We start from the raw sequence: 26,377 nt of genomic DNA on the forward strand, positions 1-26,377 counted from the left end.
ACTTGAGGGACTGTCCCGGAGAAGAGAGGGTCAACTTATTCTCCATAGCATCCGAGCGCAGGTCAAGAAGCAATGGGTGGAAGCTCCTCAGAGGGAGATCCAGCCTGGAAATTAGGAAGAATTTCCTGAAAATTAGAATGCTCATCAATGGGACACCTTGCCTCGTGAAGTTGTGGGTGCTCCATCACTGGAGGTCTTCAAGAAAAGATTGGTCAGCCGTAAGGTCCTGAATTGAACCTTAAAAACGCCTAGAAACGGGTCTTTTGTACCATCGGCTGAAAAAGGTAGTTTTATTTAGGGGTTGAAGTTGTGGCAGGTCTGACCCCACCTGCCTTGGGTGGGGGGGTGGGACTAATCTTTTGAGGTCCCTTCCAGCCGATTCTATGAACATTCAACAAACAGCAGACAAACAAGTGCACTTCCATCCAATTCATTTAACTTCAAGGCCCAAGTTGTTATTCGTGTGCTAGGTAGCGAGATGTCCACAAACCCGCCCATGAAATAAAGACTCAAAACAGGTATATTCTTCACTCTAATTTATTACACGAAATAAATATTAACATTTCTTGGTAATCTCTTCTATTTAGATTCAATAAACCAACAAAAAAGTTAACCATGTTGCAAACGAGCAATCTTACATTTGTTCCTCTAAAATGGAAGGAAAAAAAAAAAGACTTTTAAGCTTTTTGTGTACTGAGTAGTTGAAATTATGAAAAATCTAGATCTGATGTAAGGTGTAGGTAAGTATCCAAAGGGAACTAGGTTAAATTTGTTATGTAAACCTACTTTTCTTTTTAAACGACTAATGTGAATGCTTAAGAAAAGCAATTCAAGATTTGCAAAAGAACTTCCTTCAGACAGTAATTTTCTCCCTATCAAATTTTACAGCAAAAGAATCTTCCTTGTTATGTCTGAAAGAATCCTAGTTAAGCACAAGCCTTATATAGAAGTCTGAGTTCTGTTGCCTTTAAAACACCCCCAAGATTAAGTGTGGTGTTGTTGTTTAATTGGATGGTGTGCATAAACATTACACTCCGTAGATAGCAAAAATATCTTTTATTTATAATTTACATTTCCACAAATGAAAAAAAAATGTACAATTTTTTTCTTACATATACAATCTATTCCTGTTAAATTTGTACACCATCTACAGAACTTCCACACGATAGACACCTGACACGGTGTAGGCAATAAGAAATTCAAATACAAAAATGTATTTATTAACCAAGTCAGTAGCTGGGGCCCTGCCCCAGGCAAACATTTTATTCATATAAAAATTATTTGCATTCGAGAGTCAGTAGGACACAATAAGCATTTCTCTGTAATTAAAAAAAAAACAAAAAACCACAGTTTAAACCGATTCAACCTTTTCAGGCTCTGTTTTAATTTCAGCAGATTCAGGTGTATTCCCCTCAGTGCAATTATTAGCTTTCTCTTCCAGTTCGTCTTTGACTTTGGGGCTGTTACAGGAGTCCTGTCCTTCTTGTTTGACAATATTTAACATAATATTTAGTGGGTTCTCCACAGGAGTTTTGCTTGGAGATGGGGTGGAATCAAACGATGAAGTCTACAAATCAAAATTAACACCGTCACATGTGGGATGGAGGGGGAACACTCCAGTCAACACTGGTTCACAAGATGGCAAGGATTTAAAAGCCACTTAAAATAAAAATCATTCTTAAATTTTTCTGGTTTTTAAGAATCGCTCTAAAATCATCTTCAAAAGGTGGTTCAGAGTTTTTTGTACCTAGGATTTTCACACTAGAGTGTGCCTACGGTCAACCAACAGTCTTTATGGTTAATTCAGCACACGTAAAATCCAGATATTATTCGGATATTCTCTAATGTCAACCAGCCCTAGATGTAATCATCAACAGCAAGAAAATATTTAGTCTGACTTAGAAGATATTGCTACCTCTTACTGCTATAGTCAAATAAGCCCAGTAAGGATTAGTGATTCAAATACCAGCTTTTGCAGCCACAACACAGAAGATCAAAGCAAGTTTTTGTTTACCTTTTGATAATCTTCGTAACACGATGGATGGTAGATCTACAAAAGGAAAGCAAGCTGATCTTAGTTTACAAATATACAAAAAGCCATGCAAAGTACATTTATTTATTTATTTATTTTTAAAATTTATAAGCCGCCCCACTCCCGAAGGACTCTGGGTGGCTAACAATAAAAAACACATAAAACATAACAAACAAACAGTACAAAGACAGTCATCCAGGCGTCAGGTTTTATAAACCCCAGGCCTGCCGGAAAAGCCAGGTCTTAAAGTAGCTTACGGAAGACCAACAGGGTGGGAGCGGTCCTAATCTCCAGGGGGAGCTGGTTCCAAAGCGTGGGCGCCATCACAGAGAAGGCCCTCCTCCGCGGCCCCGCCAAATGGCACTGCTTGGCCGACGGGGCCTGAAGGAGGCCCAGCCTGTGGGATCTAACCAGACGTAGGGAACTATGAGGTATAGTTGCAAAACAAATTCTCTTTCTGCAGGGGGACATCTCTCTCTTTGAACTATTTCTATAAAAATAGGAAGTTAAAGCTGTCATTCTTCCTTTGCTGATATTTCACTATATTTGATTCAATCTTTTTTGGACCTGTGGCAAATCTCACAGAAGTAGACAGATGGAAGTCAGCATGCGCATGATTAGAAGGGACTTTTCAGAGATACCAATTCCTAAAATTTATAGAAATAACGATAGCATATCAAGCCAAAACAGATATTTTTAAGCATAGTGCGTACACAAAGAAATGCAACGTTACCTTTTCCTCTACACGAATTGCATTTTTTAAATGCCATTCCTCCTCTTCCTCATCCCAATATTGCTCAAACTGCTCCTGGCAGATTTCACAGCTCTAAAAGCAAATTAAATATAGTTATACTTACAAAATGTCATTTGTATTTTCAGATGAGCAGCAGAACAATTTCATTTTCCCCCTAAGTGTACCTGGCCCATGACAAAGGCAGAAATTTTGCAGGCTGGCATTATTACTTCTGTAACTAGACAACCCATAATCTGTTGAGTCATTGTTTCAAAGGTATTTCCTTATGTAACTCATGCAGCCCCATACCCCCTTTTTGACTTTTATCACAACACCCACACTTGTGCACCCCCCTTCCCAGCCCAGAATGGGACCATTTGCAACAGCCAACCTACCATGGGACAATTCGCCATGGACAACTCCATGCGGGATAACTCAACACTATAAATGTCATGCGGGATAACTCAACACAATAAATGTTATCTGCTACTCTTTCTTCAACATTTCCATTTTTGTAAATGAAAACAATGTCAAAGAAACTGGCGGATAACATTTATTGCATCGAGTTATCTTGCGTGGAATTGTCCGCTACGATGGCCACAACAAGACAACCACAATGAGTTGTCCTAGACTCTCCTGGCCCACATACCTCCACATATCACAAATGCACAGCACCTCTTGCATATTTCTGATCTATGTGGTGCCTCTTGCACAAGCCTTTGGCTCCCTGGAAGTGCAGTGTGGGTCAGGCACACAAGTGCGGTGTGGGTTGGGAAGAGGAGTATATGGGTGGTGCTATGTGGGTCTGAAGGACACGTGAGGCTGTGGCACAGATTGGGAACAGTATGCAGGGGTTCATGAGAGGTGCAGCATGGGTCAGGAAGGATGTGCAGAGATGTGGCACGGGAAGTGTGATGGAGGTAGACAAGAAGGGCTGTGTGGGTCAGGAACCATTTGCAAGATGCTCCACACAGGTCAGGGACGGCACATGGGTCAAGAAGGTTGAACGGGGACAAACACAAACAAACAAAGACAGAGGGACTGGTTGCTTGAATGGGGAAGACTTATTCAAGCAGCCTGTAACCTCCTCTGCTAGCTTCTCCATTGGCAATGCTCCCTGCTAGCTTCCCAGAAGCAGACTTTGCTTCAGTTTCCCACAAGGATGATTACAACTGACTGTGTCAGGGAATGTTGGACATGCCAATAATGACTATAGCTGACTGTGGCAGCACTGAACTAACAGCAGTAGCAGCACAATGGTGCCGAAGCAGCCACAACTTCCCCAAATTTCATTCCCACAAGAGTAATGCATCCTGGTATTCAGTAAATTAGCCCATTTGAGGTACGCTGTTTCAGAAATGGATGCCATATAAACCATTTCGTCCAACTGAAGGTTACAAACAGAGCTTTAATAGATAGATAGATGGATATGACTTGGGAAATTATTTTAAAACCCACTATCATCTCCAAATGCTGATCATGACTTTAAATTACTGCTATCATCCAGGGCTAGAATGTGAAGTCCAAAAGTAAGCAGTGAACGAAATTATTTTAAGAAGAATTTTTGGGGGGGAAAACCCCCGTATGTTCTTTTAAAGCTTTCTTATTGTAAATATTGTAAACATCTAGGCACGTGATTTTTCATAGTTGGCCTTTTTAAAAAAACTGTACAAATGTAAAACCCACATGGCTCTATTTTTATATATTCCAAGCGCCAGTAAAATGTTAAGTGCCAAACCAAGGATTGCTGCACAATTACGCCAACTTAAAAACGTCAAGTTATGTGAAGCCAGTTGCAGAGCAATGCCTACCTCGTCTACTCCAGCTGGGCCTGCAGGGACACTCTGAAACTCCTTCTCCTTAGCAGCTTCTTGAGTTTTTAACACAACTTCTTCGTGTACTTTTTCAAAGAACTGACTCTTTGCACGTTCTTCTAAATCGGCTATTTCTTCAAACTCTATCCAATCCTAAAGAAAAACATTGAAAAATGTTTAGCCTGCTTTCCCAATTTCTAAATGGTAGCATGACTTTATTTCTCTCTTGAATGCATCTTTGTCTCTTTTCCCCAGTGACCAGCACATATTTCAGCAACAGGATCAAGTCTGTGGAACACATTGTGGCCAGCGATGTATAGGTAATCCTTGTTTACCGTCTGCTCTTCAGTGACCATTCAAAGTTATGGCGACACTGAAAAACAGTTTTGAATTGTCCTCAAAGCTATATGATTGTGTTTCGGGCCCTTAGCAGCCAGAATGCATTTGCAACATCCACAGCATCTCACATGTTCAACAGTTTCCAACAAGCTAGGAAGCTGTAAGAAACTTGCCAGTTGTGGTCATGAATCATCATGCTTAACGACCATGAGTGATTTGCTTCATGACACAACAACAACAACAATAAAGTTGGAAGGGACCTTGGAGGTCATCTAGTCCAACCCCCTGCTCAGGCAGGAAACCCTATACCATTTCAGACAAATGGCTATCCAGTCTCTTCTTAAAAACTTCCATTTTGTAAGCTGGCACAGCCATGGGATGTTTCATTTAATGATCACATTACTGACTTATCAATGGAGTTAACAGCCCTATTTTTTAAAAAATTATTATTATTAAATTTGTTTGCTGCCCATCTCACTGCAAGGCGACCAACTGCAGTCGGTAAGTGAGGACCAGCCGTACTGATATAAAGTTTTAATCTTGTTTTTGATCGTTGACGGAGATTCTCGGTTATCCCAGATCAAGGTTGTCCCAACTCTGGTTTTTCAAAAGGCAACTGGACTTTGTTTTTTCTTGAAGACGTTTTGCTTCTCATCCAAGAAGCTTTTTCAATTCTGACTGAATGGTGGAGAATGGAAGGATTTATACTCCTTGCAGTCATCTGGTTGTTAGCACAGTCCAGTTGCCTTCTGAAAAACCACAGTGGGGACTTGTTTTTCATCCTTCCTTGAATCCTTCTGAAAAGGGGCAAGAGGCAACTGATTTCAAGCCACTCAGCTCTCCCCTAATAGGTGCTACATGCAAGAAAGCTCTATCACCAAATATCTGTAAACAAACGTAAGACCAAGGTCCGTAGCACATAGGAAAATGCTTAGACCAGGCATGCAGGGGAAAAAAAAATGCTTTGACTACCGAATGCCACTAAAACCTCAGCTTTCAATTTCTCAGTTTAGAATTGTAACTGCTGCAACTGCATATTCTTTTCTTCCAAACGCAGTGGCCAGGCTCTCTGGGGCCTTATTTTCAGAGACAGCAGCTGTGACCAGATGTCACCAGCAGAGAGCACTTTTATGGCAGCGATTACAAAGAGAATGTTGTGGTTCATGTGAATCAGTAAGAGAACAAAGTATGTTAAGCCTACAAGCTGGATTACTATTCAAAGACCTGTTAAAACAATAGCAGCAAATGATCTTAGTGATCCAAGAAGCCATTAAACTGTATGTAATACTATTAAAAGGCGAGTAGCAAATATTCTCCCCCCCCCCCCGAGAAAACTTAGCAGTTAGAATATTCAAGACAAATTCGAAGAATTACATAATTTATTCTAGTGTCTCTTCTTGGTTTCCAAAGTTCCCACCATACTATCTATTGGAGAAAACCCAGCAGAACCTTGTTATTCTTTTAAAAATAATGCATCAATAGAAATGCCCATCTTCAAACAAAGGAATTACAAAGAGTTAGTTGCTTTGTAGAATGAGATGGGTAGCCTATAAACTAAAGAAATAAACAAACATCACATCTCCCTGAAAAACAGCAAATTAGAATTTGTCAGATTTAACAGTATTCCTCATGAATTAAACAAGGACAGTTATGTGCATTTATCAACTTATCATGGAGGAAAGTCTATCTCATATCAATGATTTTTTGTTGCTGCCTAAAAGTCATTCTCAAGTAATTTTAAGGTTTTTGCATGAAGTCCTTGACTTACAGCAGTTCACTTTAGTGACCAAAGTTACAACGGAACTGAAAAAAGTGAGTTATGACCATTTTTCCCCAGGGTCACATGATCAAAATTCAGACACTTGACAACTGACTCGTACAATGACGGTTGCAGTGTCCCAGGGTCATATGATCCCCTTTTGCGATCTTCTAACAAGTCAAGTCAATGGGGAAGCCAGATTCACTTAATAACCATGTTACTAACTTAACAACTGCAGTGACTCACTTAAGAACTGCAGCAAGAAAGGTCATAAAATGGGGCAAAATTCACTTAGCAAATGTCTCATTTAGCGACAGAAATTTTGGGTTCAATTGTGGTCGTTAAGTTGAGGACTATCTGTATTATTATCCCCTTTTCTTCCTTCCTTCCTTCCCTCTCTCTCTCTCTCTTGGGACCAGTTTGTGTTAGCTGATGAAATGGTCTGTGATCCCCCAATTACTGCTTTAAGAGGCTAGAAGATTCCTTGTGTTATACTGTATTTTGATGATACCGTTATGATCTCAGTCCTCTGGAAAAGATGAACCAAAAAGATTGAATAAATATTCTCTGTGCCAAATAATGTAAATAGCTGCTTACTGTTAAGCTGTAGTACCATCTTCTGTGAGTGACTTTCCTGCTAACATCCTTTTCTGTACGGTTTTGGCGATAATGCCAGTCCAGATGGTCTGCATACACATCTGTCTGTGAAGTTGTGAACCTCATTCCACAAGAGTAACACTGAATGCCAGTGTAGAGCCTGTTTATAACGCTATCGTAACGTCTGAAAACAAGACAGAAATGTCAAGTTGGAAAACTTCGCATAGAGGAACTTCCATTATAGATTTTCTAATATAGAAATATCTAGCAATATTAGCTATATTTTGGGAATTTATAACATGATACACTCATAGGTTGTATGTTTTATTCAAATTAAGAAATTATGATATTACATATTGGTGTTGTTGTTATTTGATTGTTTGGTACGTACATCTTGATATTTTAGTTTTTGATATCTTCGTTCTTTTGTTAGACTAAAACAAGAATGTTTTTTATTATGTAATTGTATCAGTCCTGACGAGGGTTGGAAGCAACCTTATTTTATTTATTTGTTTGTTTATTTTTCGGTTTGTTTTTTATGTCACTTTTTCAAATTCAAACTTTCCCTGGTGTTCCCCTCCCCCACCTTTGTTCTTTTGTTATACTTTTTTTTTTTATTTCAGCATTTTACTTTTGGAAATTTAGTTATATTCTTTTTTAAAGAAAAAGTTAGAAAACTTAGTTATCTGATTCGTGACCACTACCTGAAATGGAAAATTGGGAAGTCCAAATACATATTATAGATGGGAATGCAGGTCAATTTTATTTTCAACCATCAAGAAGATGGTTAAAACTACAGAGGGATTATTTTGCCAAGTGTGCCTGCATAAGGGATTGGCACAATTCTAATTGAAAACATACCAGAGATGCCAATGAATTGTGCAAATCAGACTTTTAATCTTCTGCACATCGATCAGAATTATATGAAAATTTTATTGTATGTTTATTGATGTAAACAAAATTCAAAAGCTTTTAATTATGGTATGTATTTCCCAAATATGCAGCAATAAACACATTAAGAATGATATATGATGGAAATAAAACCATGTATCACAATAAATGGAGCATTAATGAATGGCTCAGTACCAAACAAGAGGTTAAAAAACTATGTATGATATCTGCTTTGAAGATAAATGTATAAAAAGTGCTTATAATGTTAAGAGCTGGGTTATTTGGGAATTTCAGTTTATGTATATTTTTGCATGTGCATATTTAGGTGTAATTTTCCAAAAATAGAATAGCTAGATAAATTTCTCTACCTTAGTTCTTGTATAAAAGATGTTAAAAGGGACTTGTTCATTGGCAAGAACATAAATTTTCTCTGGATTTATCACTTTTTTGAGTTCAATGATTATATAAAGACACGTTAAAGAAATCCACTGCAAACCTTGGAATCTCTTAATCTAGAATGATTAATGCTTAATTGAATAAATGTTACAGTATTTAAAATAAATATTGAATTTATACACAACTACCACAATTTTTTACCCTTAGGAGTCACCTGTTTTTTGTTTTTTTACAATTCATTTAGAATTATTTAAACTACACAATTGGATATAATCCCCTCTTTGTCCCATTAAATGCACATACTGTTTTAGTTCTTCTATCACAAAATTAGTTAGGTCTGGAATATCCTCATTCTGATCTTGATCTTCCTCTTCTTCCTCTGGAGGTGGCTGAGTTGAAACTTCACTGACTTCTAAATAAATGAGATGTATTTTTAAATACTGGGATATAACCTTTGCTTCCTCAATTGTAGCAGTGTTAAAAAAAATTAAAGTAATTTTATCTATAAGATCAACATTGATCTCAGATACAGTGTTCAGGGGTAGTGATTGTAATCAGTTTCTTTCAATAAATCTAACTTATCTCCTGGTTTAATTTTTTTAATATATACATATAAATATGTATCAGTTGGAAGCACAGTAGACACATTTGTGCATTCATACATATACACACTATTTCCAACTGATAGGCTTAAAAACTAAGTTTTTACAGATCCATTTTCAACTGGTCAATTTCTGCCCAGAAAAAAGAAAACCAAATTATTTCTAATGCTTTATATTGGACTGGTGGCCATAGACATTCATTGGTACAATATGTTCAAAATACCAAGAATGAGATGGATAGTGCTTGAGATAGATAAGATAGATGATTGATAGATAGATAGATAGATAGATAGAGAGAGAGAGATAGATAGAGAGATAGAGAGAGAGAGAGAGAGAGAGAGAGAGAGAGAGAGAGAGAGAGAGAGAGAGAGAGATAGGCAGACAAGATATTTGTTAGGATACAAAGGAAACTCTACACTAATGACAAAAGGATACTTACGTGATGAAGATGAATCGGGCTGCAAAGATTTAAGGATTCCTGTAGAGAGCAGTTTTGAAAATAACTCATTCACATCAAGTTGTCCGAGATGATTATCCGGGTAGGAAAGTGGGATATTCCCTAGAAATGAGTGAAAATGTATAATATATTACTCTAGAAATTCAATTTAGATTTCAAGTATCTTAAGTAGTTATTGTCAAAAGTTAAACAAACAAATCATCATCCATTTCTCCATCTTCAACACTGGCTCCTCTTAAAAGAACTTGAGGACCATTTTAACCACCTTCCCATTTTAATTTATACAATAACCTTGTATAAATGGAGATTAAAAACATTTGAGAATCTAACAAATGTTACAGAAGACCATGACAAGGAAATGCTTGTTTCATGTGCTCAAAAATGCTTAGGATTTATTCTTCCAAAAAGAAGTTCATCAGTACATATGGTTTCATTCTTTGAAACTTGAACTTTTAAAACTAAAATTGTATTACAAAACACAATTCTAGAAATTAAAAATAAAAAAATTACAATGGGCACATAAAAAGCTTCATAGTCATGGGTATGTCTATTATTATTAAAATAGATAAGATTATATCCCTGGTAGATGAAGCTTTGTATGTGTCCACTGTGATTTTTATAAACATATATTTATATGGTTTAAAATGTAGTTTTCTGAATGCCATTTTTACTCAAATTCCTCTTCTGATGTCCTTAGTTTTTAAATAAATCTCCACCATAATAGATTTAATAAATTCAGACCTAATATTTAATCCCTAGAAATATGAATGTATATTTTTGTTTATGAGAATTATAAACAAACGTGATTCTGGTCAGACAATAAAAATCTCTGAAAACTATTTTAAAATGTAAAGTTTGTACTAAAATCAAATTTATTAGTTATATTCTCAAGAGTGTGGGAGAAATAAGCTATAATTTTAACAAATCATTTTATAGCAGGCATTATTTTTTTAAAAAAAGACTTGGTTCTGCTTGGTAAACATTAGAACAGGCATGTCAAACCCACAACGTTACGTGACGTCGCATGACGTATCTGGATTTTTTTCCCCATTGCTGGCACTGGGGTGGGCACGGTTTTGGTGTGAGGCATACGGCCCGCAGGCTGGCAGTTTGACATGCCTGCATTAGAGGTTTTAGAAAATTCAAATCAGATCTTATGCAGCTATTTTTAATTCTATTCATTTCACTATGTCAGCTCTTATACACAAATTTTGCAATCCAACTAAACTTTGAACAACTAATATCCAGCTGTTTTATATGCCATCTACTTACAAACATTTTCTATTTATTCCTGCTATCTTCAAAAATTTCAGGAATGGTTAAAATTCCTGTTACTATCACAGATCACAATCCAGAAAACTAGAGCAAGTTGCAACTGATATGTTCTCAGTCACTGTTGAATGTATGGGAAAGGGGGGAAGATATTACTTTATGTTGAACAATCAAAATTCCGCAACCCAAATGGCTACAGATCATTTTCTAGCATGCAGTTAACAGATTATAATTTGAACTCTGAATTTCATATTCGTCCTATCTTACAGTGGAAAGTATCTGTAGATAAACATCTCATCTATAAGCAGAACTTACATACCAATTTTACCTTAATGACCCTATGATACCAAATTGAATTAAATTAAAATTTCAAACAGTTATACCAAGCTTTACTGCTGAACACATCTTTCAGATTTAATATAGACAAAATATTCCCAAGTTTCGAATGATGCAAAATTTCATTAAAACAACACCCCCCCCCCCAAAAAAGTAAATGCTAACCTGGCTGATTTTGAACAAAACCTCCAGGGTTTTGTGCATGAACCGGCAGTAGTGGCTGTCCTTGATTGAAAGGCTGGCCAGAAGATACTGGCAGAACAGATACCTGTAAAAAAAACACAATCCAAATGCTTTTTCCTCTTAAGGACAAAAACAAATCAATCTTTATTTCAGTCATGTACAGAATGTAAGACCATTTAATGAAATGAAATTAGCAATAATAGCAACAGCACTTAGACTTATATACTGCTTTACAGCACTCTGAGTGGTTTATAATGTCAGCATACTGTCCACGACGTTATAAATATCCAATGTTAAACATCAGTCTTAAAATCCTGTTATACTAGCTAGCCACCAATGTGGAAATTTTGCTTTGTTTTTTTTCCAATTGAAGACTGACAAACTTATTTTCTTCAACTGATAAGGTCATTATTTATAATCTTTACTTAGCCAATGAAATTATCTATAGTATGAATTCAGGGGATTATGCTGGTTTTAGTGGTGTAATTTTGCAGGTGTGGAAATTAACCATTGCAAAGAAACTGCTTAGGAATACAAATATATATATTTCTGACGAAATCATTTCAGACGTTCTGACATTGTGTCAGAAATTAATATTCAAGATTCAGTACTTTTCATGGCATCAATCAACGTCAGTGAAAATTTATGATTCACTTAATTATAGTATTTTAAGAGTTTGTTGATGTTAAGTATTTCTTAATCCATGACCAGTTTGGTGCAGGGCATAAGGCTAGATACCAGGAAATTGTGAGTTCTAGTCCCAACTTGAAGTTGAAACTCAAATACTTTGGCCACCTAATGAGAAGGAAGGACTCACTGGAGAAGGGCCTAACGCTGGGAAAGATTGAGGGCAATAGAAGAAGGGGACGACAGAGAATGAGGTGGCTGGATGGAGTCACTGAAGCAGTAGGCGTGAGCTTAAAGGGACTCCAGAAAATGGTAGAGGACAGGAAGACCTGGAGGAACGTTGTCCATGGGGTCGTGATGGGTCGGACACGACTTCGCAATTAACAACAACAAAGTCCCAACTTGGGCACAAAGCTGGCTGGGTCACTTTGGGCTGGTCACCCCCTCTCAGCCTTAGGAAGGAGGCAAAGGCAAGCCACTTCCAAAATCTTGCCAAGAAAACCGCAGGGATTTGTTCAGGCAGTTGCTAGTCAAAGGCATATGCACAAAACAAATCGATCTTAAGAAAAAATAATTTGCTGCAACCGAAGATACAAACAGACGAGGTTTTTTTGACAGTGTAACAAAAGCATCGTTAAGACTCTTACCTGCTGTGGTGGCTGAACGTTTCCAACAGTCAGATTGTTAAAATTTCTGTACTGAGGACCCTGAAGATTCTTGTCATCATAAAAAGGTCCCGGGGTCCTGTTAATTGCATTAGGAAAGTGTTGTGCCGCAGAAACGGGCGGGCCATTGAAGTTTGGTCCTTGGGGGTTATCGAATATTTGGTCAGGCCTCTGGAACTGCATTCCTTGGGATGCCCCATTATAAGGTGGCTGATTGGGAGCGTCATTATAAGGGCCGGTTTGTCCGTACGGTGCCGTCTCTAATCGTGAGCCAGGAAGGTTAGCTACATTTTCAATTCTTGGACCCTGGTGACCCAGGAGGAGGTCATATCGCGTTGCCGGATGTGGAGGATCGTCAAATCGCTGAAGTATTGTATCAAAACGAGGCTGGACCTGCTGACCAACTGGACTATCGAATCGAGGCGGTGTTTGCTGAGCAGGACCCATTTCAAACCTTGAACCGGGCTGTACGTGTAATCCATCCAGTCTTTGTAAAATTGATGGCTGGCCAGGTTGACCATCAAATCTTGACGGACAGCCATCAAACCTTGTCTGGTTAATAGGCCCTTCAAATCTAAGTCCACTTCCAGTCTGAACTGAAGGTGGCTCAAACCTGGGAGAAATTCCCAGCTGCCCATGTGGGCCCAGAGGCTGATTGTGGGGGCCCTCAAACCTAGAGCCAAGGGGTTGCCCATGTGGCCCTACAGGTTGACCATGAGGGCCCTCAAATCTCAGACCACTTGTAGGCTGCACGTGTGGACCAATGGGCTGTCCGTGTGGCGCATCAAATGGCATATTACTTCCGGGTTGTCCCAGGGATCCCACTGGTTGCATATGTGGGGCTTCTAATCTTAAACCAGTTCCTTGTTGGCCATGAGGCCCTACAGGCTGCCCGTGTGGTCCCTCAAATCTCATTCCACTTCCTGGTGGACCATGAGGTCCCACTGGCCGGTCATGAGGTCCTTCAAATCTTATGGCATTTGAAGGTTGGCCATGAGGCCCTTCAAACCTCAATCCACCTGAAGGCTGGCCATCAAATCTTATGTTATTTGAAGGCTGATCATGCATGCCTTCAAACCTCATTCCAGCAGAAGACTGGCCATGAGGACTCTCGAATCTAATACCAGCCGTTGCATGACCGTGAGGTCCCTCAAACCTCATTCCTCCTGAGGGTTGACCATGGGTCCCTTCAAATCTCATTCCCCCCACAGATTGGCCTGAAGGCCCCTCAAATCGTAAACTTCCCGCTGGTTGTCCTATTGGAGCCTCAAACCGTATAGCACTTCCCGTACTAACTTGTCCTGACGGTCCATCAAACCTTAAGGGACCAGCTGCAACCTGTGCCGGTGGCCCATCAAACATGTGAGAACCTTTTCCTCCAGCTTGTCCTTGAGGCCCTTCAAACTGAGAAGCTGGCTGACCTAGAGATCCTTCAAACCTTAAATTAGGCTGTGCTTCAATTCGAGGAGCTGGATTAGCTGGCCCTTCACTTGCCCTTATGCCAGGATGTCTAGGAGAATCTTCAAAATGAGCTCTGTCTTCAATCAACGAACTAAATCTTTGCTTCCCATCAGAGACCCCAAATCGTGATCCTGGAAGGTCAGTGAATTGTTTCTCCGTATCTTCGTATCTGGCCCGCTTGAAAATGTCATTGATCCTTTGCTCTTCCCGAAGACCTTTAAGAAAAATAGATTAAAATAACAAAGTTTATTCACTAAACCCATTACATAAACCACATCTCTATGAAAAAAAATTCAAACATTTCTGTTGCGTAGCCCAATCATGTACAGCAGTGGTGGCAAACCTATGGCACGGGTGCCAGAGGCGGCACTCAGAGCCCTCTCTGTGGGCACACGCACCGTCACCCCAGTCCTAGGCCTTCAGCTGGGTTTTATAAAACCTTTTCGTTTTAGGCCTTCGCCATGTACAAAAAAAAAAAAAGTTCAATCAATCAGTCAATTTCAACTTTTCAACAAGATCTTGCAAAGGTGGAATTGATTGATTGAACTTTTTAGTTCAACCACGCCCACCCAATGGGCCACACCCACCCGTCACCGAACAATGCATAAGTGGGTTTTGGGTTGCAGTTTGGGCACTCGGTCTCTAAAAGGTTCACCATCACTGATGTACAGTATTGATTCTGCTTTGCTAATGTAAACATTTTTATACCTTTCGAGACACTTGGCTCATCATGTCTTCTCCTGACATCGTGTGAAGAATTATCAGAGTATGGTCTGCTACCGCCAATGGGAGAATGTCGTCTTGATCTTTCGCCAAACTGAGCACCGCATTTGGTTTTTGTTTGGTCACACTCCATTGCAGAAAGAAATCCATCGGGTAACTGATAGTCTAATATTTCTTCAGGATCCATTATATTGAGTCTCGGAAATGAATGTTGAACTTGCGTTCGTTTTAGCTTAGCTTTGTGTTCATGATATATTAAATCCGATTCAGATAATAAGGGCTTCTTTTTGGAAATCCCCTTTTCGCCCGTTGTGTTATCCCACTCACTTCTATGTTTTCCTTCCTGATACTGGAAAAGCTGGCGAATCTTATGACACAGGACAAGGAAATCGTCCTGTGTTATTTCACCAGATGAGAGACGTTCATTTGCCTGTGAGTCAAAAGAAAAAAAAAGAGTTAATCCTCCATGCTTTTAAGAAAAAAGTAAACTGCAAGAACAAGTTCATGTATTACCTTCTTAAGGATCTCTCTCTTGTTTGCCAAGGTCAGTTCTTTGGGTATCTGCAAATTAGCATCTACACTTAATCGATGTTGCTGTTTTGGGGTGCGAGGTGAAGGAACTCCTTTACTAGTTGACCAAGTATCCCTGTGCCTCTGATGAGGGGATTTACCAAGTCCTTGATGCTCTTCAGTAAGTTGAGGGCTGAAAGCAATAGAAAACGACATGTTATTTTACATAGTGCCTCTATCCATAGCAACTAAAAGTTATCTTACTTTGTTTTATAAAGAAAATGTATTTCAGCAGTAATTTTAGATTTGCACTTAGTGATAATCAATTACGGCTCATTAAACATCAACCTACTTTTTATTTTCCTCCCAGCCAGATTTCCACCTTTTGCTTGATTTGGAACTTGGCCAATTCTCCACATTTTCTTTGGGCTCGGAATTTGACTTGGAAGAATGTTGATTCATTCCTTCTTGCAGTCGGTCTTCGTGGATTTTCTTCGGCCTCCTTGAATCCCTCAGTTCCTGCTTAATGTTCCTCTTGTTAGAGCTTCGGTCATCCCGGGCTCCTGACCCAAAATCCTCTAGATGCGACTGTTTGGGCCCAGATTGTCGTGGTTTCCCAATCTTAGATCCAGATGGAGAGAGACTCCTAAGCCTTCTTTTAGGTGACCTTCTTTCTCTTCGTTTTGGAGAATGTGCAGATGGCGATCGAGATCTAGGAGAACGTGACCTTTTCCTAGTACTTGACCTTCCTGGTTTTCCACTCTGTTTTTCTGACTCTTCTGTACTGGGATCTTGTTTTTGTACAATGCCATTAATTACTTTGTTTCTACCACCAATTGATCTATGTTCCTCTTTGTCTTTTCTCTCCACGCATCTTCTTTTTTCTTTGATGTCATCATCTTTGCCCTCTGGCTTCTCTAGAAGATGTTTTTTTAATCTGGGATCTCTTTTGTTGATTTCCGACACTCTGGAATTCTCGCATTCTTGATTCCTGGTTTCTTTAGGGTGAAGCAGCTTATTTTGCAAAGGAGAGGGGGATTTCAATTTTGCATCCACCTGATCGAACTCTTTCTTCTGCAGCTTCTCGTTCTGTTTTAGTTTTTCTGGCTTTGTGGTATTTTGCTTTTCACTTTGTGGAGGTTTGCTAGTCTTCGGGTCAGGCTGACTGACTGCATTCATCAGGAAGTCTTTCCTATGACTCTGATCTTTCGAATGAGAAGAGTGCTGACTCATTCTATTGAGACGAGGATCTCTATTGGCTATTTTGGCATCATGGAGTGGAGACAAATGGTTTTTCTCAGGTGGCAGACAGGCTGGATGGGGAGCTTTAACTGGCATGTGAGGTGGCTGCGGCACATGTTGTTTTAAAGGTGCTTGGCCCAGGTTAGATCCACTTTGCTGAACACTAAGGGACACAGCCTGAAATAAGGAAGAAGGGGGGAAATGTTATCAGACACAAGCACCATTTTATTTCTCACAGCTGTTCAATATACGTCTTTCCTTAATGACTACCCTATTTAACACTTCAAAGTTATGTTAGTGCTGAAAAAGGGTCCTTGCATTTATGATTGTTGGAATATCCCCATGGCCACATGATCAAGATTTAGGTGTTCTGCAACTGGCAGGTGTCTACGGCCATCAGAGTGATCTACAGTCACACAATCCCCATTTGCATATTCCACTGCCGGCTTCTGACGAGCAGAGTCAATGGAGAAGCCGGCAGTGAAATTGCAAGTTGTGGTCACATGATGTCTCACTTAATGACCATACTGCCCAGTAATGGAGTTGCCTGTCATAATGGTGATCATTAAGTGAGGAGTACCTGTAAAACAATTTAAGCTGCATAAAGAAATTACTTTCATGTATCAACCAATTCCAGTATAATATATTCCACAGATCCCATAAGCAAATTACGTTTTGGGTCAATTTTCTTTTCATAGCTGTTAAAATGTTTTCAATATCTAGTTGTGGTAAATGACATGAAGTACATTCTTATAGCTAGTATTTCAGTAATGGTAATAAAAAGACCACAAATCTGAAACCAGTACAGTAGTATCTTGGTACTCAGCTGCTTTGAAACTCATCTAATTTGGTACCCAAACCATTTTGATGCAAAAATTTTGTCCTGGTATTCTGTTCGGTACTCCATGCACAAGCTAGTACTTGTTGATGTCAGCTACCAGTGTGACACACTAGATTATTCCGTATGGGGAAAATCTGTTTGGTACTCATCATTTTTGGTACTCATTGTGCCTCCTGGAACCAATTAACGATGAGTACCGAGGTACCACTGTATTCGTATTACTTTCTTCCAATTATAAGCTCTGCAAAATTTAGAGTAAATGTAGCATGATACAATATGAAAATTAGTCAAAATCTCAAACCTAAGACCTATCAACAGCACAGTATAAATCATGTTAGACATTTATTATTATTATTATTTAGTAAGAGAAATATGCCAAGATTCTGCCTTGTGTGTTTCTTTTCTAATACAATTTACATTCCTCATAGTCAGTCTCTTGTTATGTTCAACCTGCATTTCAAATCTACTATTTCCATTGACAAATTGAACAGCAGTGATTCCATCTAAAGCCCTGGGCTTCCCTGATCGTGGAAGATGCTGCAATAGTTCAGTGGCATTTTACATATCAAGTATGATGTGTACAAGAACATGTTGCTTTCCCAGTATACAGACATTTTATCTACGAGTTCTAATAGTTATACATTCTGATCTTTGTCCACCTGTTGGAAAGACATTGTTATCATCTACAGTGTAGCAATGATTAACCAATAGGAAAAAAAATACATTTTACTGGAAGTTCTACTAGTTCAAAGAAAAAGAACAGGCTGCAAGGACCACAGAGCTAAACTGACTTTATCAGGAACCAGAAAAAAATCCACTCCTGAAACATCAGAGGCGCCAGTCATCTTACTCACCAGCTGTGCTTTTGTCTGTTCTAGTTCAAGTTCTAATTTCTTCTGTTGAAGTTCTAACAACTGTTTTTGTTTTGCCAGCAGCTGTTGTCTTATCAGCTGCTCTTGCGTTAAGTTCTTTTGTATTTCAGGAACAATTGGAGTAGAGGACACAGCAGAACAGGACACAGGAAGAGAACAGACTGTAGAGCTAGGTACAGCAGGTTCCTCAGGCTACCGAGAAAATGGTAAAATACATGATTCTTACTTGTGAAGAAGGAAAACTGGCCATTATTCATAGTTATGTAATTTCGTTTATTTGTACAAATAAATCAAAATGTGTTTCGGGCGTATCATACAATATAAAAGGGCACTGTGATAGTTTTTTGCTTTAATTGTTCAATATCAATTTATGGTGTGCAAAAGTGAAAAACACTGAACATTAGTTTTAGAAACTTACCGATTTACTTAAAAACTTAGGATTCACGTGGATGCTAGAAGTATTCACATTAGGGGGTAACGGCTTAACAGGCCAAGCAGGGTCAACTGAATTCACCCGAACATCAAGAGCATAGAGAATCTTCAGAGGGAAAATTTCATCCCACGTGGAACGCAATTTAAATAAACTTTTCCTAGTATTTTCATCCACCTAAGAACAATAGAACAATTCTACGGCTTGTTAAGTCCATATAACATGTTATCCATCTTTCTAAAATTCAAGATCACATAAGTGTTCTAGAGTTACATCTATTCATTTGTGTATGCAAGTTCCAGTGAAAACAGTGAAGAACTCAAGTGGACACAACTGAAACTGCACTTTGCTGATACACTAATTTGCAAACAGTAAAACAAAGATTTGAGCAGTTAAGTGTCTCTTTCATCTTTCACATATGACTTATAGAGGTATAGCAGTTATATCCTATTTTTAAAATGTATCCATTATCAACTAGAACTGGACATATTTCACAAGCAAGTTCTCAGCATTAATTGATAAAATCTTATTTTTATTATTAAAGAATATTCCGGCAATATAATAAAAATCAAACAGAGGCACATCCATCAATTCCTTAGGTTTTTTTTTCCAGGTGTTGAGTTCCCATTATCCAGAGACAGCATGTCCGCTGCTGAGTTTGCATGAAGGAAATTGTTGTTCAACACATTTGAAGGGCACCAGGTTGAAGAGGTTAAGTGCAAAACTTTTTTGTATGTCAATATGCAAAAAAAAAAAAAAAAAAAAATCCAACTCTGAAAAGCAGTCAAAACATGAAATCTTTTCCATTGCCTAATTTTTTATACGGTCACACAGAAATGTGATTACTGTTGTTTAGAAAATCGGCAAGGCAAAAGTAAGCTGATTTAAAATTAAACTGATTTAATGTTTGACTAACTCAAATGTTTTAGCCTCTTTCAACCAAACCCTACTGAAATGGAAAAAGGTATTTCAATTTCCTTTAACATTCACAGCAATGTACATTTGTAAAGGAAAATTCTGCCTTTGGTAGGTATCTTTAAAATTTATCAAGCAAACTAATGCTGAAGATACTGTCTGTGAACAGTTGTTACAAATTAGGGCAAGTATGAAAAATTGAAATGGCTGGAGATTGGAGAGAAAGGTTGATCAAAATAAGACTTTATGGATCTTAGTAAGTAGGTTCAATGTTTATTTTTCCCCATGAAATAAAACCCTAAATGATTGTATAGTTAACACAAACAAGATGCCTACCTACACTGTGTTACTCATTCTTCTGTAAAGCTAAAAACACACATAAAAATAATCTAATGAGCTGCATTTTACTGTCCTTTCTACTGAGTGACTCACAGAAAGCATTAACACATGACAATGTGATTGCATCTAGCTTGTTCTCTAATGCAATTTTTCTTACGGAGGATACACCGTTTATGTTCCACCCTTAAAACTGGAAAAAATAAGACAATGTGCCATGTCTTTATTTATACAACAGCAATTTTTAAAGCTTTAGGGAAACACATTATATATATATATATGTATATATATACCTTTTCAAACACATTAACAAATGTTGAAACTAGGTTTTTAGTAAATGCAGCAAGATATTCTCGTCCAACATTCTTGACAATGGAGTCCATTAGGTACATAACAGGAAGTTTCTCATTAGAAGGAGCCTGGAGTAATAAGAAGAAAACTGAGACATTTAGTTGTAACAAAAAAAAATGATCTTTTTAAATGAAGGAATTACCAACCCCAAACCACCATATTTCTGGTAGGTAACAAATTCAATCAAAAAATACAATTTACTAATTTTAGACCTAGCTATTAAAAGAATCAATAGATACCAGTGCAGCTATTATTCGGTACATTGGGTTTTCTTTTAAGGTGATTGTGAGTGGCAGAAAGTTTTGGCCCATGATGCAAAATTAACTACTGGGGTTTTTAATGAGCCACCTCACATTCTATGACTATACTTTTGAGGGAACACACAGTAGTTTCTGTTGGGATCTCTATAAAATGGGACATGGATCAATTAACTAGATCTCATAAAATGAAGGGGAGAATTCTCAGTGGACAGAAAGTTGAATACCAGTGTTGTTGGTGAGCCATGCTTCACTTGCTGTCATCCAAATGCAAGTAATACCAACTCTAGACAGTTGAAGAAACGCCAAATAGACACTCTCAAAATTATATGCAAGTCATATAGCTGGAACCAAAAAAAATATAAATCCACAATGGAGTCACGTTGTTGAACAGACACTTATAAATAACTGGAGCCAAAGACTGGCACAGAAGACAATCTTCAATGTCTGGTCACTCCTCAATGGCCAAGGAGTCAAGATGGATTTTTTTCCCTCTGCTCGTAAGGCACGCCCCGAGTTCATGTGATAAGAACTGTTGTTGAAAATGAATTTCCAACGAAAGTGGAAGCCTTCCCGGTTTCTGTTCAAAATGTTTAGTCTCATCCACATTAAGGAAGGGCCACAAACTTCCAAAAAGCATCAGCATGTATAAACTTGTTGAGGGTAATTGTTTCTCTCTCACACATTGATTTTTTACACAGGAATAGTTCAATTCCCATTTAGCACCCATCCATTCTCAAAATGTTATAGGCCGTTTCACATTAAGCAGCTAACAGTGTCTGCACTTATTGCCAAAATCCACTGCTCAAATATGTTTGGCTGTCCTTGTAGCAAGTTTTTCTTGTAATTAGCGTCTTTCACTTTAACACAGTTCAAATTGTTAAGATATTTATAGAAAATGCAAACACACAAGCAGTTTTCAAATCTTGAAAAATCTAAACCACATTTTATCTTCTTCACTTTTAAATGTGTAGGGGTTTTTTTTCCCTCAAAACAAATTATTCAAACCCTTACATCAAACAATTGTTTGAAATCTGCTGAAGAAGGAAGGACTCTTTAACCACACACGGCTTTTATGGACAGCATTTAAGGAAAATTTAAACGTAGATAAAGGCTTGCCCAAACAGGTAAGTCATGAATATCAGCACTGGTCAATTATCAATTCCCTAATAGTTAGACTTGAAAATAATTTACTAGGTGCAATCTGCAAACTGTTAGGATTGAATTTAGCTTGTTATAACAGGGCTTGCAAAGTATTCAGCCTCCAGAACATTTCAGTGCCCTGCTCTTAAATCCCATCTGCAGCAGCTCTTAAGACTGTAAAGGACAGCTGTCAAAAATATAGCCAGCCTTTACAATCTTATTCCCAAAAAGTATGTGTGAACTTCCCTTTTAAGCCATAAAAATATTTCAAGGATTAGAAAATGTCCTATTATATTCACAAAGCTGGGAAAACTACGTGTGAAATTATGAAATGAGGCAAAGTTGTCCTAGAATCTGTTTTTAGATGTTGGAAAGCAATCCCAGCTTTAAATGAGTGGAATGCCACGTTCGGAGAACCAGGATTTACAATTGCAATGGTTAGTTCATGAACAGAAATGTGAAATACTGGAGATCCACCCAAGCTGAGGCAAACCCCAAGTCAGATTTTCAAGAAGTCGTGGAAGGTGAGAAAGACAACTCAAAATCACCAAGAAAGTAGAGATAAAATTTTAAAAGACTTATTTATAGAAAAACCATGTCCAGAGTTCTCAACAGAATGCTTGGTGCACTCCTTCAAACATCAGGTGTTGAGTGTTGAATATGTGTGGGTCTGTGTTTTTCTTAGTATTTCCCTAAAAATTGAACTTCCCTCAGACTTTGTTTTCCTGTAAACCACACCACAGAGTAGTTAACACTTTAGTAACAGATTCTGCACTGCACCCGGTAAATAAAAAGACAAATACATATTTTATATATTTTATTTACATTTTTAATACCAGTCACACATTTCAAAATCATTTATTAAAAAGGTAGGCAAACCACTCTGCATTACACTAAGTAGAAATTGTCTCCAGACAATATTTTCTTTCAAAAGTGGTTTTCAGAGAACTCAAATCTCTCGTTTCATCCTGGTCACTAAAGACAGCTATGTAAATCCAATTAGAAATACATATTTTACGTATTTTTAAATACACTCAGGGGGATATCTATGTAACCATCCCCATTACCCCAAAGCCAAATAACAGAACTGGAATTTATGTATTATGAACTTCTGGAGAGACAGAAAACATTAAAAGTAAATAGGGAAGGTTTCTAGAGAGCTGAATCTAACTGATTTGCACTGTAAACAATTGCCCTTTATCCTGTGTTTCCATTTTATTATAACTTAATATCCCAGATTAAATTAGCAAAATAAAAACCCAACGTACTGGCAGAAGCTGAGGAAAATGGGTGAGGAAGAAGAAACAGCAAGAGAACAGAAATGTTCAATTATAATGGAGATGTGCTACCCTTCTGCTACCTAAATGACCAAAATACTACAGGGGAAAAAAATACTGCACCAAAAGCTAGGGTGACTTTTATCAGAAAATTTCTGAGCTGATACAACCTTAGACTTTCTTTTGCATCATATGCTTCTCAGCGCCATATTGGGATTAGACAGGCTGCTGTGGTTCCTGCAGGCAGGGCTGAACATTTTATTTCCATGCCTTAATGAACGTGCTGCTCTAACAAGGAATGGATCATGCATACACATGCAGACATACATCCCTAGCCTATCATGCATCTATTATTAAAAACATTCCAGGAGCATAAAGATCCTCCTTCAACTATATAAATTTATTCTACAGAAAATAATGAGGAAATTCCACTCCTCTTAACCAAACTCCCTTTACAAAATAAGGCTAGTGGTCCCGGAAATGATTTTATCCTTTTAAGAATATTTACCAAGCTAATTAGCCATATGTAAGCTAGGAGACTTAAAAACTGTATGTTTCAAGCACGGTAACTGCTGCATAGTTCCTGCCAGGCGGCCATGTTGTATATCCAATTTATGCAGGTTTAAAAATCCTTCACAAAATTCGAAGAATCCGTCCCTTTCCTGAACTGGGTAGAGTATCTCTTCCTTGGAATTATTTCATAGAAAAGAGTAATTCCCCAATCAAACCTTAAATTAATTTTAAGTGGTGTTTCTTTTCCTGCCAACTATGGCCTAGTCTCATTTTCCACCTTAACCTTTGCTCATGCTACCATTCTCCATTCTTTTTAAATCTGAAAACTATCTCCCACTACACCGTTCTCTCAAACATGGTTCCTACCTTCCTGCTTTCAACAGAATAACTTTTTAAAAAATCCATTGTCTTTACCTCTTTTATCTAAATTGGATCCCTTAAAATTATCTGAAAGGAAGCAGTTAGGACTGGTTTATCTGTTTCTGACACTGCTGGGGGCTGCCGTGTGCTAGGGTGGATGGCAGTTGTAGATTCTTTCCCCCAGCTGTCCCCAGAGCACCTGGAACAACTTTCACAAATTGCCTGCCCCTCTCTTACCCTTGACACTCCAGACCCCCCCCCCTGCATCCATGTCTGTCCTCATGGCCCCAGCTGCCTGAAAAATATGCTTTTTTATGACTTGGGCTTCACTCTTTCTCAATAACTTGACCTACTTTGATACAGCATTTCTTTCCCAGACATGGCTGGGAAAAGGTTTTACCTGCATTGAGGGCAATTTTGAACCACAGAGAAATCCAAGGAAGAAGATTCAGAGGCTGCCTGCCTGGGTTGTGTGTGCCTCCCCCATTTGACATTCCTAACAAAACTATCAATTTCCCCTTTCACCTCCTTAGAGCTAGCTTCCTCTTTTCTACTCTTCCTCTGCTTAATAGCAATAGCACTTAGAGACTTACATACAGCTTCATTGTGCTTTAGAGCCCTCTCCCAAGAATACTGCCCCCAACAATCCGGGTCCTCTTTTACCGACCTCAGGACGGAAGGCTGAGCCAACCTTAACTCGGTGTCCTCTCCTTCCAAAATACAGGTAGTCCTTGACTTATGACCACAATTGAGCCCAACACTGTTGCTTTTTGTTTAAGTGAGTGTTGCCCCATTCTTGGACTTTTCTTGCCACAGTTGTTAAGTAGATCACTGCAGTTGGTAAGTTAGTAACCCGGTTAAGTGAATCTGGCTTCCCCACCTACTTGGCTGGTCAGAATGTTGCAAGAAAGTAATCACATCAAGCTGGGACACTGTTCCCAAACCTCTGGATTCCGGCCACGTGACCATGGGGATGCTGCAACGGTCGTTAAGTGTGAAAACATGGTCAGAAGTTGCTTTTTTTCAGTTCAACCTCTGAACGGTCACTGAACAAAGTGCTGTAAGTCGAGGACTACCTGTACCTAACTGGCTCTATCCTAGGCCTCAATTCTCCCCCCCCGTCTGTCCCTCCCCCCCCTTCCGGCCTATTTCTTTTCCCCCCTTGACACGTGACCTTCTCTGAATCCCGCATTCACACAACAGATACGTAGGCGGGGCCCCTGCTGTTTCCCCCCCCACTAATCCTATAGCTCAAAAATAAACACGCGGGTTGGGGGAGGGGAAGGAGGAGAAAGGCTGGCCCTAAGAGATGGGAAGGAGCAGGCTGGGTTCGGGGAGGGAGGGGGGTTTATAGAGAGAGCGTATTCGGCGTAGAGTATATAAAAACCTTGGCGATTTGCGCCTCGATCAGCGAGACGATGTCCTTGGCGAAGGGCACGTTCTCCTCAGCCAGGATGGTCAGCATGTTGATGTGCGGCTTGCTGTTGAACGTCAGGTCTTCCAGCGAGGATTGGTAGTCGCGGCAGGCGTCCTCGTTGTTGCCGCCAGCGGTGTTGGCACCGCTGGCGGCCCCCTCGGACGTCGTCGCGCCGCCGCCCGACATTCTCTCCCCCTCAGGCCTGACAGGCCGCGGACACGACCGATCCACCGCCGAGGAGGCCAGGCTAGACAAAAAGCCTTTTCTCCTTCGCCGCCGCTGTGGTGGTGGTGGTGGCCGCCGCCGCTGCTGATCCCACCCGGCTTCTTCTAGTTCATCCTCCGCTTCGCCGCTGCTTGTTTTCTCCTCAGGTGGTGGTAGTCGGCCACCGCCGCCGCCTCCTCCGCCGCCGTTGCCTCGATCAACCGCCTTTCTTTTTTTCGCCCTCACAAACGCACGCACAAAATGGCGGCGGCGGCGACGACGACGGCTCCTGCGGCTCGCGAACGCCTTCAGTCCTCCGGCTGCAGCCGCTGCGTCATCTGAAATGGTTCCGAACAGGAGGGAAAGGGCGGCGCTTGGGGAAGCGCCTTTTGTTCGCTGGCCGCGTCGCCATTGGCTCGCGCGGGAGGGAGGGTACCTCCGCCGCGCTCTGATAGGGCCGTCCAGACGTTCCTTTCCCTGGGTCCCACTTGCCATCGGGGGAGGGAGGGAGGCGATCTCCGCTGGGGGAGGGGGGATTTATTGAACGGCACCGCTCCTCGCGGCGATTGGCGGGCTCGCCTATAGAACCCGCCTTTCTTTATTTCTTCAGCTTTGGGTTGGCTCTTCCGAATATAACCCGGACTCCTTGTTGTCGCGTGACGTGAGCGGGGGTGGCGGTTGACTCCTCCCCCCCGCTTCTTCCCTTCGCAACGTCTTTTAAAGTGTTCAAGACTGTCCGCGAGGCCTCGTTTCCCATTGGCCCGTTCGTTGGCTCAACTGTTGCTATGGGAATACTGGCCTTTTGAGGCCTACCTAAAAGTC

At 39.6% G+C, this 26,377-nt stretch overlaps 1 protein-coding gene across 1 annotated transcript; it reads right to left on the bottom strand.

Annotated features, from left to right (window-relative positions):
- Nucleotides 1-521: 521 nt before the first annotated feature.
- PCF11 (PCF11 cleavage and polyadenylation factor subunit) lies at nt 522-25,921 on the bottom strand. The gene is made up of 16 exons (XM_039363946.1): nt 25,322-25,921; nt 20,327-20,452; nt 18,771-18,959; nt 18,335-18,544; nt 15,750-16,816; nt 15,401-15,590; nt 14,873-15,317; nt 12,686-14,379; nt 11,394-11,496; nt 9,603-9,722; nt 8,865-8,973; nt 7,275-7,458; nt 4,577-4,732; nt 2,766-2,858; nt 2,015-2,050; nt 522-1,567 (listed from the first exon to the last, which is right to left on the bottom strand). The coding sequence occupies exons 1-16, from the start codon at nt 25,535-25,537 to the stop codon at nt 1,352-1,354; spliced, it is 5,154 nt and encodes a 1,717-aa protein (XP_039219880.1). The 5' UTR covers nt 25,538-25,921; the 3' UTR covers nt 522-1,351.
- Nucleotides 25,922-26,377: the final 456 nt, after the last annotated feature.

Source organism: Crotalus tigris, unplaced genomic scaffold (assembly GCF_016545835.1).
Source record: "Crotalus tigris isolate CLP2741 ecotype Arizona unplaced genomic scaffold, ASM1654583v1 scf7180000019633.284382, whole genome shotgun sequence".
In the NCBI taxonomy this organism is placed as follows: Eukaryota; Metazoa; Chordata; class Lepidosauria; order Squamata; family Viperidae; genus Crotalus; species Crotalus tigris.

Coding starts and splice junctions, on each gene's coding strand:
- PCF11 (XM_039363946.1), bottom strand. CDS start 25,537: ATGTCGGGCGGCGGCGCGACGACGTCCGAGGGGGCCGCCAGCGGTGCC. Junction 15,591..15,749: donor GGCTGGGAGGAAAATAAAAA/GTAGGTTGATGT, acceptor TATTGCTTTCAG/CCCTCAACTTACTGAAGAGC. Junction 11,497..12,685: donor ACGTTCAGCCACCACAGCAG/GTAAGAGTCTTA, acceptor TTTTTTTTACAG/GTATCTGTTCTGCCAGTATC.